The sequence below is a fragment of the Vicia villosa genome, linkage group LG7 (genome assembly GCF_029867415.1).
Source record: "Vicia villosa cultivar HV-30 ecotype Madison, WI linkage group LG7, Vvil1.0, whole genome shotgun sequence".
NCBI lineage: Eukaryota > Viridiplantae > Streptophyta > Magnoliopsida > Fabales > Fabaceae > Vicia > Vicia villosa.
In genome coordinates, this window is record NC_081186.1 from 88,036,186 (window position 1) to 88,054,140 (window position 17,955).

At 36.0% G+C, this 17,955-nt stretch overlaps 1 protein-coding gene across 1 annotated transcript; it reads left to right on the top strand.

Moving 5' to 3' along the window:
* Positions 1-532: 532 nt before the first annotated feature.
* LOC131615616 (protein ALTERED PHOSPHATE STARVATION RESPONSE 1) lies at positions 533-5,550 on the top strand. The gene is made up of 4 exons (XM_058886754.1): positions 533-2,012; positions 2,127-2,314; positions 2,653-2,876; positions 4,050-5,550. The coding sequence occupies exons 1-4, from the start codon at positions 761-763 to the stop codon at positions 4,780-4,782; spliced, it is 2,397 nt and encodes a 798-aa protein (XP_058742737.1). The 5' UTR covers positions 533-760; the 3' UTR covers positions 4,783-5,550.
* The last annotated feature ends 12,405 nt before the right edge of the window (positions 5,551-17,955 follow it).

Below are 17,955 nucleotides of genomic sequence, written 5' to 3' on the forward strand. Positions count from 1 at the left end.
TTTTAGCTGCGACTTTAACTAACCATACAACACAAAAAAATAATAATAAAAAATAATTGATATGTTTCACCTACCAAGAAAAACTCCGAAGAACTCACAAGAGTACATGATCATTCTTACTTTATTTTTGTTATATAGTACAAGTCAATAATAATAATTCAATAAGTAGATTTGTCTAGAGAAAGAAATAATTCTTTTTCATAGAAATCAAACAAAAATTAACTTATGACTAATTACAAAAACTAATTTTTTAAATTGAAAACATAATATTCGATATTCAATTTGCGACCGACTAATTCAAAAAATCAATTCTATCGGAACAAAACTCTGTGTAAACTAATCTAAAATATAACATAATTGCATGCCACATCGATATCTTACTATTTAATTTGAGTTTTTTTTTATCTGAAAGGTTGTAGATTCAAATCTCCACGGTTATTGAATGAGTTGTTTAAACCTATATTATTTAAAAAAGTGATCAGTAGTTAAGTTAATAAATAAATTAAAAGGGAAGTTAAAGTTAAGTAGTCAGAAATAGGAATGGAAAAGATAGAAAGAGACGAAAAAATCCATGCTGGCAAAAGATTCTCTTCCTCATTCATTCACATCTTTTCATTTTCCCACCCCACTCAGACACCCAGTAACTGTACTACCATTTCCACTATCATCTCATCTCATCTCATCTCCTCGTGTTTAATAATAACACCAATCTTCATTTTCAATCACTCTTCAAACCCTAAATTTCTAATTTAGGAACCCCATGGGTTGTACCAGCTCCAAGTTGGACGATCTCCCGGCGGTCGCTCTCTGCCGCGAACGCTGCACCTTCCTCGACGAAGCCATCCACCAACGCTACTCCCTCGCCGCATCTCACGTCGCTTACATCAATTCCCTTACCGCAATTGGCCACTCTTTAAACCTTTTCATTCAACACGATAGGGCTTTATCCGCCTCCGCGGCATCACCGCCACCTTCACCTCCTCCTAAAAACCACCACATCGCCACCAAACACTCTTCTCCTTCTCCTCCTCACTCCGATTCCGGTTCTCATCTTCATTTCCACTCCGATTCCGACGACCACGACCACGACGAACTAGACGATGAAGAACATGATGATTTTCATTCTCGTTCTCATTCTCCTTCTCCTTTACATCTCCCTCACAAAAACAACGGTAATTACTACAACGATTCACCACAACAGCATCAATATCATAGCAATCTTCATATGAATTTCATGAAGAATAAACCTCCTCCTGCTTCTTCAATCGTGTACGAACACAGACCCATGAGTAACGAAACTGTTTATGTCGGTGAATCATCTTCCTCCTTCTACAACCCTTATCAACAACAACCATATCAGCAACCATATCAACAGCCATATCAACCGCCATATCCATATAACAACAATAACAACAACAACAATAATTACAATAGTAACTACTATGGATATCCAAATCCTCCTTCTTCTTCCTTCTATGGATCTTCACCGCCTCCGGTGGTTCCTTCTTCGAAACCGGCACCAGCTCCGCCGTCTCCTCCAAAAACTTCAACTTGGGATTTTCTCAATTTCTTTGACAGTGAGGAAAAGTACTATCCTCAGACTAATTACACGCCGTCCGCCACGCCTAGTCGTCCGAGCCGTGATTCGAAGGAGGTGAGGGAGGAAGAAGGGATCCCTGACTTGGAAGATGAGGATGAAGTTGTTAAGCAGGTTCATGGAGATCAGAAGCTTGTTGACCCTCCTAATCATTCTCATGATCATGGTGGTCATCTTCATGATGAAGAGGACGAGTCTGAAGTGGAATATGAGGTTCATGTGGTGGATAAGAAAGTTGTAGATGATGATGATAAACCTAAGCCTAAACCCAAGCCCAATTCCGCATTTCGACCCGGTTCTAGGAATCCCCTTGAAGTTGCCAAAGAAATTCAGATTCTTTTTCAGAGGGCTTCTGATTCCGGTTCACATATCGCGGATATCCTTGAAGTTGGAAAGCTTCGATATCATCACAAAGGTTGCTATTTTTATACATTTTTTCTCTTTCAATTTTTTAAGATGATACATTTTTCATTCCTGATTTGGTGAATTGACTTGAATTGACTTAACTTGACTTGTACTTATGAAACAGCTACTTCCAAGATGTTACATCTGGTTGCACCCTCATTGTCTGTGGTGTCTTCTGCTTCAAAAAATGCCCAATCCACCGATCCTAACAACACGGATCTTGATGTTGAACTCACTATCAGGTCGCGTAATCTTTCCTCTACGCTCCACAAGCTGTATCTCTGGGAGAAGAAACTCTATAATGAAGTTAAGGTGTGTTATGTCATATCTATTACCAAATTAAATCACCAGTCTGATTCCAAGTTCCAACCATTTTAGTCTAAAAGAGCTAGTTTGAATCCATACATCAAGAGAGAAATAATTGATTTGTTGCTCTTTCAGTATGAAATCCAATCATACTACTAAATTAAGTAATGATTTTCCTTCCCAAATGTTCCCTTTGTTAGCTATCATGTCCTTCACGAGACTTTTTATATGCTTTTCTGCTGTTTCATTTCACTTGTGTACTCTAAACTCTCCCGCACTGACAACTAGTAAGTATTTATGAGTTTCTTACAAACAAGGCTTTTTCAATGTTTATTTGTTGGCAGGCAGAGGAAAAGATGCGGGTCGTGCATGATAGGAAGTGTCGTAAACTGAAGCGATTGGATGAAAGGGGTGCCGATTTTAACAAAGTTGATTTGACTCGAACTGTGATTAGGGATCTGTCCACAAAAATAAGTATGGCAATCAATGTTGTTGACAAGATTTCTATGACGATAAATAAAATAAGGGATGAAGAACTGTGGCCACAGCTGAAGGGATTAATCCAGGGGTATGTCAACTTAAGTCTTTCCAATCTTGTTTGTTGTACCAGTTCCTTAAATTTTATCTATTCCTATTGTTCTATACTATAAATGCCTCCTTTACTTATATCATTATTCATATTTAGAAAAATGTTATTTCATGTGCCTTCTGTACAAAATTTTGCTTGATATAATTGCAATTTTGGAAATCAATCATTATCATTGAGGTGTTGGTAAAACAATACCTCATTAAAAACTTATTTTGACCGTTCAGCTTTAGTTATCAACTTTTCTCAATTATGATAAAAAAAAAAGGGAGATTAGGTAAGCAATTTCTAGTTATATTGGTGACCCGTAAGAGTTACAGCTTTGTTGCTGTTGTATAATGAGTTAGTCATGCTCATGCATGATATTCTTTCCAAGGGTACTTTCCACTTTTAGTTTTACTAGTTTGGATTTTCTTCCAGCAACTGAGCTACGAGCCTGAATCCTATAGAATATTAGAGAAAGATTTAATGAAATGGATTATTTGATTATTAAGATTCTTTTCTATCAGTGTATCTCTTCCATATTTTAACTCTCATGAAATGAGTTTGAAGTATTGATGCAATATGTCCATAATTCTTTGATAACCATTATGAAACGAGTATTGTGAACCATCTGCAATCTACGTGCAATTTCTGATAGAAGCAAATACTTCTCCATCTTTTGACATCATATCTTGAATAAGTGGGTTGGAGTGGACAATTGAATTCAGACTCTTTTGATGATCCTCCAGTTACCCAATGTACAAGATTCCTTGTTGTCACCACTGGTGTCCTTATTTGACTAACTAGACGTAATGTTGTCACACATGCCCATCTCTATTCATTTTATTTTTGTCTTCGTATATGTTTGGATTCACATTAGAATTTAGAAAACCTAATCACTGTGGAAAACCACATCCCAGTGCAAAAAAAAAAGGGAAAATAATGAAACAGCTATTTAGAGCTTTTGAGTTGAAGTGGGTTTTCAATGTGATTTTTATCAAATTGATGGGCATATAAACACATCAATTATTATTCTCATTTTCTTTGAAGCTGCTGACATTTTATATGTATGGCCAGACATGCAAGTGATATTCATTCAACCACTGTAAATTTTGAGTTGTTTGTGTACAACATTTGGTATATATGCGGTATATATAACATACTTATTTTCAGGTTTAACAGAATGTGGAAATCCATGCTCGAATGCCATCATAATCAGTGCGAAGCAATTAGAGAAGCCAGAATCCTGAGTTCCGTTGCATCCAGAATGAAAAGCGGTGATAGTCATCTTCAAGCTACCAAGCAGCTCGAACAAGAGCTTATCAATTGGACTTTCCAATTTGCTGGTTGGGTAAGTGCCCAGAAAGGTTATGTCAGAGCATTGAATAATTGGCTGCTGAAATGTCTCCTGTATGAACCTGAAGAAACATCTGATGGCATAGTCCCTTTCTCCCCCGGTAGGATTGGTGCTCCCCAAATATTTGTAATATGTAATCAGTGGTCTCAAGCTTTGGATAGAATATCTGAACGGGAAGTTGTTGATACCATGCATGTATTTACTATGAGTGTCCTTCATATCTGGGAACAAGATAAGCTAGAATTGCATCAACAACTTGTACAGAACAAGGATCTCGAGAGAAAAGTGAGAAATATAGATAGAGATGACCAGAAGCTGCAAAAGCAAATTCAGGCATTAGAGCGGAAGATAATCATGCCATCTGGGGAAGGCAAAGGTCTCTCAGTTTCTGAGAATATCTTATATCAGAGTGACAAAAGCAGTAATCTACAAGCTAGTTTGCAGCGGATTTTCGAGGCAATGGAGAAATTTACTAATGAATCTGTGAGAGCTTATGAAGAGCTGCTGCAACGTAGTGAAGAAGTTAGTGCCCCTCGAAATCATGAATGAGTTCCTGAGGTTGTACTTTAATCAAAGTTTAAACCATATCCTCAATGTTTTTAATGAATAGAATCTCTCCTGCTATTTGCTTTTCTTTACAACACAGTTTTGGGAGGAGGGGTTGGATTTGACTTCCCTATTGTGTCCGGGCAGTGATTCATGCATGTTTTGAAAGAATAGTTCAGCAGAAACCCTTCAACATGCTAAGCAGAATTATGCTTTAGATGCAAGACGGGACAGCGGAGTTTGTTGTCAGACGAGAGATATTTCAGGGTTCGAAAGTTGGAGGCCGGAAGTGTATGTACAATTGGTATTTGGTTACTCATCAGAGTCTACAATGGAAGTTACCCTGACTAAACCACACAGGTTTTGATTGTTTGAGTTATGAAAAGACAAGATCCTACACACATCTAGAGGGTCTATCTTTCTGTATTAGAAAACAGAAATATGTGTTCAAATGAAAGACAAACTTTCAGCTACCTGACCCTGGGAAAATCCTGTGATGATATTGGAAGGGTGCTCGAACTGAAGCAGTAGAATGAGCTTACAAATGAAAATTCTGTTGAGCAATGGACATGTCTCGGCTCGCATGATGAACATAGAAGCTATCCATCCGAGTGACGCAAGAATGCATGCCCATTATTGTTAATTCCTGTATAAAATTATGTTCCTTTCATAAAATTATTTGTTCTTTTAAGTTAAATTACTGTACAGATTACTTATTGAGGACTGGGCAAGCTTTAATGGAAACACATTTGGAATAAAGTGTCATTTTTACTCCTCTTTTGTTATGGGTGATAGCTGTTCAAAGACAAAGATTGAATAGAGAATTCCATTGATAAAGTGGTTCTCTTAAAAGTTTCTTTTATTATGAATTTTTTAATTCAGATTCTCTGCTGTGTTGTGGTGGGTGTGAAAAGGAGGAGATCTGTGATCATATTTTATAATGGTTATGAATATCCTGTCTCTTACCTAATTATGTTTTTTTTTTCAGACTCATCAATTTTGTGATGTTCTTAGGGGCAGTAAGAATATGAGAGTGAGTGAGTATGGATGCTTTGTGATTGACATGTGCATGAAGTGTTTAAAAAGAAAGAAATAATTGGATTTTCAATCATAAAGATTTATACTGCCACAAATTATTGATGGAATTATATTTTAGCCATGTCTTGGATATGGTAGTATTTTTAGTTCTTGTGAGCAACATTAATTTTTATTTATTATTGCTTTGAATTATTTCTTATTTTTGTGTGGCTACTTTGTCTTGTATTTTGTGGCGTATTTCTTTTTACTCATGATGTAATTATGGATGTTTGCATGTGATTTTGGATCAAAAATTCATTCAATCGTTAAAGAATTATGAAAAAAAATTTACCAAAAAAAAAAAAAAAATCATTCAATCAAAAGATAAAAAAATATATAGTTTGTTCCAATTTTAATTGACAATTTAAAATAATTTGATATGAACAAATCCAATTTTAATGCAGTTTATTTAAAATCGGTTTTTAAATATTTAAATCATAATTTATTTTATAATTAATAATAATATTATAAAACATGATACTCCAACATGTGTTGTGTTTCTGCTATTTTTTTAGAAGACAAAATCATTCATTTTATAATGAATAACAATGATTCATGCATAGAAACGTTATATTATCCCATACCCTCTTTGTCTCACCAACTTCCACACCCCCCTCTTTACTCGTAGCCAGAGAACGCGCATTTGGGCGTGGGCCAGAACTCACGACCCATGGAGACTTTTGGGAGTTTCGTGGCAACCAATCATAAAAGTTGGGATTGTGACAATTAATCACTAATAGCAATAACCAAGAAATTAATACATTAATTACAACAACTATATAACAATTTAATACAACTTCATCGAAGAAGCATAGGTGACTAAAAAAATTCAGCTCTCAAGTCCTACACGTTTGAAGACCAAATTACAAACATTTACAAAGACATTGTTGGAAAATATGTTTCAAACTATCTATTTAAGATTTGTCATATATCGATAACCAAACTCTACATATAGATTTGGGTGTTGATATTCATTTGGTATCAGATTTTCATGTTACTTGTTGTTTGATTTGTTGAGACATCGCCTGTTAAACAACCGGTGTAACCTCGGAACACTGCTTTAGACATAGACTGTGTTAACGAGTGATACATGATTATAGCGATGAATAACTTTGTTCACATGCTTAGATCAGCATAATTCATATTGTTATAGGTTTTTATTGATCCTTGGGTTATATCTAATCTTTGCCTATTTTAGTATCGAGGACATCTTTGTCTTTGTTAGATTATAAGCGCTAAAGATAGCTTTAGGTTTAACATTCACATGAGTATCAGTTTTTAATGCTCAGTGTTATTTAGTTGAGTGAGAATCACTGACGAGAAAATATGGTAGAACTCTCGTCGGTGCTTCATCCATGAACACTAATGTGAGGGATACGTGATAATATTGATGAATGTTTAGATTGAGTTTAAGTGATTGGTAGAATGCGTATTCTATGGGCGAATGAAACTCAATTCCGAAAAGCGATATTCTCTCTGATACTTTACTTTTTCATTTGTATATTTTGTACTTTATACTTGTAAACAACTTGCACACCCAAGCTTAGAAACATGGAGACTGTTGAATGACATTTGATCCCTCACACTAATTCATGTGGAGACATAAAACAAAATACTTACTTTTGCTTGTTGCTTTACCGTAACAACAATAATACACACCTGACTTTATGGTCTTCAATCAAATTCAGAGCTTCAATGTGAAGATAAAGCGGAGAGCCACACCAATTATCTAACCAAAGACTGATTGAATTGTTGTCACCGACACACCAATAAGAATTATCTATAACAATAGACATTTCATGTTTAAAACTTGTCCAAATGGAAGAGAAAATATGATGCTATATGAAATTATTATTTCTAAAGATTTTATGCCTAAGAAGTACAAACCAATTATCAGAAGAATTAAGAAGATCCTGCGCCAGCTTCAAATTTGAAGCTTCATTTATAGAGATTAAAGATTTAAGACCAATCTAACCTTCTCTAAAGGTTTACAAAGGTTTTTTCCAAGCCACCGCAATCACCTTTTTTTTAGCAATCACTCCACTCCAAATGAATCTCTTCACCACATGCTCCAGATCACGAACAAGAGATATAGGCCACGAATAAATGGACATGCTATGAGTTAGCATTCCTTGAATGGTGGACTTAATCAACTCCAATCTTCCTGCAAGAGATAACAAATAACCTTTCCAAGAAGATAACTTATTTATAACTTTGTCAGCTATTGGCTGCAAGTTGACACTTTTAGGCTTACCTTTGAAGATGGGAACTCCGTTATAATTGAAATGAGAAGCCCCTTTATTGAAGCTAGACATCTCAGCAAGAATGTTGAGGCGAGAGGAAGACACGATACCTCCAAAAATGAACGATCTCCTATAATTAATCACCAGCCTCGAAACAATCGCATAATATTTGAAAGTAGATATGAGACACTTAATATTAAAAACTTTACCCTTGTAGAAGATCAAAACATCATCAACATTAAGAATGTGAGATGACACTAAGAGCTTTCTAGGTCCAGTAATAAGTTCCAAATTTTTAGAATAAACAAGTTGAGAAATCTTCTTGCTTAACACATCTTCAGCAAGAAAAAAGAAGCGGAGAAAACAGATCTCCTTGTCGGACTTCCCACATACAATTGAAATAACCGTGCAAAACCTTGTTAATATTAATAGACATATGAGCTAAGTGAAGAATGTTACTAACTCACATACATAATTTACTATTGAAACTGAATTTCTACAGCACCATAAGAAGACACTTCCAGTTGAGTGTATTGAAGGCCTTAGAAATATCCACCTTCAAAGCTAAGTTACCGCACCAAGCATTGGAGTCAAGAAAATTTATTGCTTCAGAAGCTAAATCAACGCAGTCATGAATGTGTCTGCCTTGAATGAAACCTTGCTGCTCTTGAGAAACCTAATTTGGCATAAGAATAACAAGCATATCTGCTAAAATCTTTGATATAATTTTAAACTTAAAATTGAATTAAGCAATAGGTCGGAATTGATCCAGAGAGTCATCTCCCTTTATTTTAGGCATAAGCACAATGGTGTTTAAATTAAACCCAGAAGAATCCATCTATAATTGAAAAATTGTAGAACCGCCTTTGAAACATCCTCCTTGATGATATCCTAGTAAGTTTGATAGAACACTCCTCCAAACCCACCGGAACTGGACACATTGTCTTTGTATAGAGTGAAAGCAACTGCAAAATAGTTAGGACAACACTGATGCTATCATTAACTATGATGAGAATCATGTCATCCATTAATTTGAGATTCTGCAAAATAGAAACGTTTGTAGAAAACAAAGATTTAAAGTAGTTCATAGTGCAGTCTACAATATCTTTAGGTTCGAAATACATATTATTCTCGTGATTAAGCAAAAAGATGGGCTTCAACTTGTCTTTGATCTTGGAGATTCAGTGGAAAAAACTATATTCCTATCTCCTTGCAACTTTCTACATTGGATTTGTCTCTCCAAAAGCATTCCTCCATTCAAAAGCTTTCGAGAGGTTACTCTGAGCGTCAAACTCTTTCTTTTTGAGATTATTATTTATGCCCCTTTGATGGATTTGATTTTGAATTCCCCTCGAACCACTTCTGAACGATCCACATCATCAGAGACATTCCCAAAAATGCTTCTCTTCCACCCTTTAAAATATCTTTTTAGCAGTTGTAGCTACTTACTGAGAATATACATATGTCTAAATTCTAACAAACTTCAATCAAATTTCTTCACTCATTGTGTAAAGTCCAGATCTTCAAGAATTTGAATTGGAAGACCACTCTAGCATATGTTATATAAAAGTCCAATAAAAGAGAATAATGATCAGAACAAAGCTTAGACAAAATAGACACAAAAATTTGATTACAAAAATCAAACCAGAGCTGATTCCCAATGCATCTAAAATTTGATTACAAGAATCAAACCAGAGTTGATTCCCAAAAATGCTTCTGTTTCACCCTCAATGTTAGGGCCTGTTTGGTAAGACCCAAAAAAGATCTTTTAGCTTTTAACTTTTCCGCTCACATTAATGAAAAAGTTTTGTTTGGTAACACTATTTTAGCTTTTAACTTGTAGCTTTTTTACTAGCTTTTAGTTTTTTTTTTCAAAAGCTATTTGAAGTAGCTTTTAGGTTGTGATTTTTTTTCCATTTATACCCTTATTATTTTAACAAAATATTATTAACCTTATTAATTAAAATGAGCTTCTACGTCATTTTGTATCTATCAACTAATGAAACAGCTAATTTACCAAACACTCGTGTTAGTTTATCAGCTATCAATCACCAGCTATAAACTATCAGTTACCAGCTATAAACTATCAGCTATCAGCTAGTTTTATCACACAAAACTTTAATTATTTCTCTACTCTTATTTGAAAAAAGAATCTTATAAAAAAATTATTTTAGATATTCAACTAAATTGACAGAATTTTAGATTTATTTATTGTATTGTAAAATCTAGTTCGATTCGACTAATCAATTGATCTAAATATAAATTGATAAATATGACCAATTAAAAATGTTAAAAGATTAAATTTACAATTGATCAAATGAAGATAAATATAAATCAAATCACAGAACAAATTTAAAAAATATTATTATCATCAATCACGTACTTTTAAATAATATTGTATTTATTTATGAATTCACATAGATAACTATAGATATAAACTTTTATAGCTTAAATTTTTGATTCATTTTCAATGCTAAATTTGCAATATAAATTAATTGTATATTTTTTTAATTATAATCACTGTCAAGCCAAAAAGTAATACATTTTTCTAATTCTTTTCTTGAAAAATCAATTTTGAAAAGTTAAAAGATAAAATAAACATATGCTGATTTTGTAGCAACCTGCCTAAAATTTATAACTTAGAGAGTCGCCACCTATTCTGAAGGGCGAATAGGAAACCCTACGCAGTATAGAGATCAGGGTAAGATACTATATTCAGGTCGAGGGAAGGTGTTAGGCACCCTCAACCCTTTCCTAAAGGCTAACATTTCAAAGATGCAGGTTTGTGGCAAAATATAAAGAAAAGTGACAAACAGAATAGGGTTAATAATTTTAATCATTGACATGATTAGGGTTTGAAGGAAGGGGACTCGCCTTGTTGCCAAGTGCCTACGTACCTCCTTAGGGAGGATCAGAGTCTACGTAGTTCGGGTGACGGGTTGTACGCCCTTAAGGTTTGAAGTTTGATTTGAAGGTTTGGAGGCTTTGAATAGCCTATTGTAGATAAAAATCTGTATTTTGAACTTGAAGTTTGAATGGATTTTAGAATTATTTTAGGGTTTGGGCGTACAACCCTGATATGGCACAATTAACCGCAATGATCAATAGGTTTGATCACCATAGTCAAAAGATTAGGGGTTTTTTGCACCATTACCGATTCAAATCGATTGATTCGATTATCACCAATAATGAATTATTGTGTTTTATTAATTTTGTGAATTTTGTTTTGTATTGTTACCTCTCATAACCGATTGATTCGATTACGAATAGTAACAAATTAAATTTGGAACGAGGGATGATTAATCATCACAATCAATAAGATGATTGCAACCATTTAATCGAATGTAGTTTGATTTGTATTTTATTTACATAATGTTTTAATTAAAATTATCATTGCCCATGGCGATTAATCGATTTAATCGGCTCGAACAACACATTAGGAATTTTAATATAAATATCATATAATAATTTATTTATAAAAATAATTATTATATAATTAATAAATATTAAAAGATTATTAATTAAAACAAAAATAAATAATAAAAATTATTTAAGTATATTAGGATCTAAATCCTGTGTGGCAGCTTTGAGGTGCATGTTATGGGCATTCGTCCTAGGGCCTTTGGATCTGGCTGAATGATGATCTAGTGGTCAGATTTTAAAGGACGCATGGTAGGTGTACAGGCTGGGGTGCATGTGATCAGAGAAGGATTTTCTTGAAAAAAAAGAAGGTGGGAGTGAGGGGTCTTTGGGACTGGACCCTGAGCTTTGCATCATTGTGAATGGAATATGGGAGGGCAAATTTTGAGGTATGACAGCTGCCCCTGTTCAATCTTCTTGAACCTGAAGAGGTAGAAGATGATTGGACACTGAAATGCCCTGAAATTTGCTTGCGTAGGAACGGAGTTCCGCAGGAGATGGGCTTATAGATGCCACCCATTTGTTTGACAAGATGCTTGTCCAGAGCATATGCTCTTCATACCAGGATCATATTAATTGTATCTGAAGATACGGAGTAATGTCTTACATAAGACTACTTGAAGAGGTTCCTGAATAGGATGTATCGCAAGTTGATGCGAAGAAGCTTAGGCTTTGAACAATGCTTAGGGAGAATGTCTTGGGGAAGACTAACTGAGGAGTTCTTTAAAAGAACTAGGTGTATCTTAGAAAAGATTGGATAAATATTTTAAGAAATCTACCTAGAAAGGCATGGTGTGTCTTTAACAAGACTGTCCTAGATAGGCTGAGATGTGTCTTAAACAAGATTCACTTGGAGAGGTTTTTAGACGGAGATGGGATGTCTTAAACAAGATTAACCTAAAGAGGTTCCTGGAAAGGAAATGAAAACGTCTTAAACAGTATTACCTAGAAAGGTATGATATGTCCTACACAAGACTAACCTAGAAAAGGTTTTTTTTTTGAAAAGGATGTAATACGTCTTACACAAGACTCACTTGGAAAGGCTCCTAGATAGGATACGAGATATCTTAAACAAGATTTACCTAGAGAGGTTCCTATAAAGGATAAGATACGTTTTAAACAAAACTAACTAGAAAGGTTCCTATAAAGGGAATGATGAGTTTTAAACAAAACTATCTAAAAAGATTCCTATAAAGGATATGAAATGTTTTAACAAAATATCTAAAAAGATTCCTATAGAGGATATGAAACGTTTTAAACAAAACCATCTAAAAAGATTCCTATAAAGGATGCGAAACGTTTTAAACAAAACTGTCTAAAAAGATTCCTATAAAGGATGCGAAACGTTTTAAACAAAACTATCTAAAAAGATTCCTATAAAGGATATGAAACGTTTTAAACAAAACCATCTAAAAAGATTCCTATAAAGGATGCGAGCGTTTTAAACGGAATTACCTAGAAAGGTTTGGGATATGTCTTAAACAAGACTGCTTGGGAAGGTTAGGATAGTTATCTCGGACAAGACTACCTGGAAAGGTAAGAAACTGTTTGATTGCTTCTGGATTGCCTTTGAAGAAAGACTTGGAATGAAGTATTGGAATTGTATCTGTTAAGATTGAATCATTGATACGATCATGTTTGCGTGGTAATTTGATGATAACATCTTTTTTGAAGTGAAGTGACCTGAAAAGGTAGCGTTAGTTTTATGCAATGTCATGATGCATGTGTCATGTAATGAGATTCTCAATGAGAATTATGCATGTATGCCTATCCCACACTGCGGGATGTGAATGGTACAGGCGTGAGAAGATCAAATATGCAACAATGCTTTTTGTATGATGCCAATGTGACTTCCCGAATATTGGAGGGAACTCGAATTTCACCATGTCTTGCCTGATATGCATTGCCCCAGTGTTTGAATTCTTGAAAGATATTCCCCCAAGTCAATAGGATTCTGGATCGTATGCCCCTGTTCTAGGAAAACCCTCTGAACGTGGTTTCCCCATCTAAGGGTTTTTATCAGGAATGATCGTCTTTGATTAGACCAATTTAGAGGTCTCCTTGATGCTAAGTGTTGGTTTGAATATGAAGCAGATGCTGAGTCATGCGTTTCGGTCGCGCCTGACGGATAGTGATTTGCTGAGTACTCATGAATGAGATGATGTCTGCTATAAGATTACCTGAAGAGGTCCTTGGAAAGAATGAGAAATTGTCTTAAACAAGACTGCGCTTTAAACAAAGCTCAAAGGGGTATGTTTGTGAGGAGTGTCAAAAATATTCCTATAGAGGACAAGGACTGTTTTTGTGGTGTTTTAAACAAAACTTAGGAAAAGACATCTTGGAGAAGATTACCCCTAGAAAGGACGGTGAATTGTCTTAGAAAAGACTCTGTACTTTAAACAAAGTTTGACAAGGTTTTTTTTGGAAGCGTAAGAGAAGTTTGAATAAGTCTTAAAAGACTAACTGAAAAAGTTAAGAGATATCTTACAGAAGACTACGTAGAAAGGATTCGTAGAAAGGCAACTGTCTTAGAGAAGACTGTCTGAAAGGGCTTGAAAATGGTTAGGATAAGAAGGCGGGTCTTTAAAAGACTGTTTGACAAAGGTTCCTAGAAAGGGTAAGAAGTATTTGAACACGTCTTAAAGAAGACTATATGGACAGATTTAGAAGTATCCTATAAATGTTCCTGAAAAGGATGTGAGAGTGGCATTGACATCATCTGATACTGAGTGACTTTTGCAACGTGCCCCCATGTAATGGGCTTGCCCCATGGGCTATTCAGCGTCTTTGAGAGATTCTATGGATCCTGATTAGATTGCCCCATGTAAATGGGATGATGACGGGTTATGCCATGTGTACACATTAGTCATCCCGGTCATGCGTAAGAGATGTTTCTTTTTTTTTGACAAGCTTTTAAAAGCTACTTCATCAGTCAGTAGGATTTTTAGCCATTAGCCATGCCCCATGCAACTTCTCCCTGATGTTAACATTTAAATCTATATAGACAAGTGTACTTTATAATGAAATGCAAATGCATATGTCTGTCTTGAAAGTTTGAAAACATTTTTTGAGTAAAACAAAGTTTTTTTTTTTAGAAAGTGATATCAACTCAAGAGTTATAGTAGACCTTAAGGAGTCGGGATACCTTTGGTAACGGTACGCTTTCGAACTAACCATGCTTCAGTTAGGACTTTTAAAGGTTGTAACGTGGCCTGGTTCACGGTTTAAAGAAACAAAAGATAGAGGCTCAAAGTTTATTTGTACCCATCCCAATCTTCGTGATGTTCTCCAGTCCTATGCTCAGTTAGCTATGCATTTAGTCTCCAAAAGAATTTGGGAATTGTGATATTGACATTTGTGATGGTTCAAAACCAAAGGTTTTTCTGCAAAGGCAGTCATTCTCCTTTTTTGTAATTTTTTCCTTTTGTCGAAGGTACATAGTAACCTTTTTTCGACTTTGTTATCCCTAACTTTTGCCTGAACTGTTTGTTTTAAAACTGCAGTCAGCGGGATGCCACAATGTTGCCTAAGTCTCCTTAATAGGTTTTGACTCAGCAGGCTTTTGTATTGCTTTCTTTTTCTTTGAGGACATTGACTGCCGGACTTAATGATGATGGGGAACCATCGGTGATTATGTTCAAAGGAACAATTTGGAATGATTAAGTTAACTGAGCAGCTACCCTACCCCAGGTTATATATGAAGGGTTTTATTTTGTATGAAGGAAAACTCCTACTTCTTTGGGCTCAAAGGGGTTGACAAGGGATTAACATCCTTATATCTCCATTTTTTAGGGATTTGAACAAATGCCTGTACATCGTCAACACGGTCTGTTCGAAAGCATAGTGTATGAAATTGTGGTATCGTTTTCGTCATTCTCCCTCAAAAGGTGTAAAACTTTCCACTAGAGTTGAATATCACAGATAAGAAAACCGAGTAGAAACACAGTTTTAGATATAGTGAGAACACCAGAAGTAAATCAAGACAAACGTAAGCAATGCATTAATGATTTTTGAAAAGTACATAGCATATGTCATAAGACTAATGTTTAAACAAACAGAAGGAAATTGCAAATGGAAACAAAACTAATGATCTAAGAAATCCTCATTCTAGCCACCTATGGTATTAGACTTGTGAGGATCTTCGAACTCAACGAGTCCTTCTTCGATCAAATCTTGGATCTTGTGCTTTAACGGCCCACAATCCTCAGTATCGTGACCAGGACTATCTGAATGATAAGCGCATCTAGCATGATGCTTGTACCCAGGAGCGGGGTTAGCTGGAGCTGAGTATGGAGGTAGCAGAGTTATCAGATTCTGACTGAGCAGACGTTGCAAGGCTTGAGCCAATGGCATGTGCAACGGAGTGAATGATCGTTTTGGCTTGGACCTCCAGGCGCGTTGGCCACCCTGGTGCTTTTGCTGATCCCTTTGCTGTGATACTGGGGTCTGATTACCCATGATTGCCCCCACAGTGTTGGAGTCCTTCTTTTCGTCATATGACTTCTTTGGATGATAGGAACCTGAGGGTGCCCCTTGTATCTTCCCATTTTTGATTCCATCTTCAATTCTCTCACCAATGACTACCAAGTCCGAGAACCCTGAAGATATGCTTCCGACCATCTTGTCGTAGTATGGTCCTTGCAAGGTGCTCATAAATATGTCCACCAGTTCTTTTTCCATTAGGGGAGGTTGGACTCGAGAAGCCATTTCCCTCCACCTTTGAGCATACTCCTTGAATGATTCACCCTTCTTCTGTGACATGTTTTGTAATTGCATCCGGTTGGGTGCCATGTCCAGGTTGTACTTGTAATGCTTTAAGAAGGTGTTGGCCAGATCATTCCAGCTTCGGACAGAAGACTTCTCTAATTGCATGTACCAGTCAATAGACGCTCCGCTTAAGCTTTCTTGAAAGAAATGTATCATTAGCTTTGGATCGTGGGCGTAGGCAGCCATTTTTCGCACATACATGCGCAAGTGATTCCTCGGACATGTGAGTCCTTTGTATTTCTCGAAGTCGGGAATCTTGAATTTGCGAGGGATAGTCAAGTCTGAGACCAAACTCATTTCGAAGGCATCCACATCGAAGGCATCATATCCTTCTACCACTTTTAGTCTCTCTTCTAGCGCCTTGATTTGTTCACTATCCTTGGAGTCTTCCCTAGAGTCGGGATTAGACTGTTGCGTCTGAGGTGCTTGGTCTGTATTGTCCACCTCTTGCACTCCGTATTGTAGATCCAGGTAGTCTTCGTCCTTAGGGACATTGTCAGCAGGAATGCGAACTGTGCGGGTTGTCCCTTTCGTTTGTAGAGTGGGGACAAATCCTCCTTGGGAGACTCCTCCTTTCTCTTGGAATTGGATAGCTCTCCTAACAGATCGGACTTGAGGTTTGTCCTTAGCAGGGCCAAAGCCTGAAACAAACCCTAGCAGCGGGTTTTCGTCATTAGGGATCTCATCCTGAACCAGGGTATCCCCAGACTGAACCTCTTTTGCTTTGTCTTGTTTGTCTAGGAGGGCCTTCATGAATTCTAGCATCTGAGCCATACCTCCTTTAACCTCTTCCACGCTACCCTTTAGTTGATCCACTTCCTCACGAAGGGCGGCTTGATTCTGTTCAAGTTGATCCATTGACTTCTTCTGCTGAAACCTTGTTTGATAATATGGGCGGGATGTTAGATTATCCTTCCCAATGGTTCCTTGCTCTGGAGATAGAAGGGAAATCTTCTCTTAATGCCATGAAAATGATGTGCATGCCATGCATGATATGTATGATATTTTTTCTTTCCCTTTTTTTTTTTTGAATAAAATATGATGCAAGAATGCTCATGATAAATGATGAATGAAAAAGAAATAATAAAAATAATGATCAACACATATATATACATATAGCGCACAATCACATAAGTTCATAGGTTCGACGTAGCGGCTCTTGGGAGCCAACCTTTTTATAGGGGGGGTTCTAGAAGGTCTCATGGGGTCGTTCGTAGCCTCCGAGACTTTTTCGTCCTTTCGGATTTTGGAACAACTCATTTTATCCATGAGGTTCGAATTTTTGGGGTAGGTTCCCGAAGAGATCAGCTAAGTATCCGATCCAGCCCTCCACAAAGTCAAGCTTCGTTTCGGACCTTTCCAAATACCTAACCCACTCCGAGTGGAGTTATCAGTGAGACTCGTAAGGCGATTCATGTCCCCTTTTGGTCTCAAAGTTAACTCCCACACTTAGGGTTTTAACACTACATAATATATCCAGCAGTATATAAAAATATAATAGTTAACAAAAATATAAATATATTCACATAGACAGTTAATTATAAACATATTATAAATAATTAAATATTTTTAGACGAAAATGAATAAACAATTTTTAAGAAATAAAAAAAAAAAATTGTAAACCCTGAAAAAGGCGCATTAGCCAAACCCTAAAAAGCTGCCAAACCTA

What these genes read in the sequence shown, in the direction of transcription:
- LOC131615616 (XM_058886754.1), top strand. Translation starts at nt 761, where the DNA reads ATGGGTTGTACCAGCTCCAAGTTGGACGATCTCCCGGCGGTCGCTCTC. An exon ending in GCTTCGATATCATCACAAAG is followed by an intron (nt 2,013 to 2,126) that starts GTTGCTATTTTT and finishes CTTATGAAACAG; the next exon opens with CTACTTCCAAGATGTTACAT. An exon ending in CTGAAGGGATTAATCCAGGG is followed by an intron (nt 2,877 to 4,049) that starts GTATGTCAACTT and finishes ACTTATTTTCAG; the next exon opens with GTTTAACAGAATGTGGAAAT.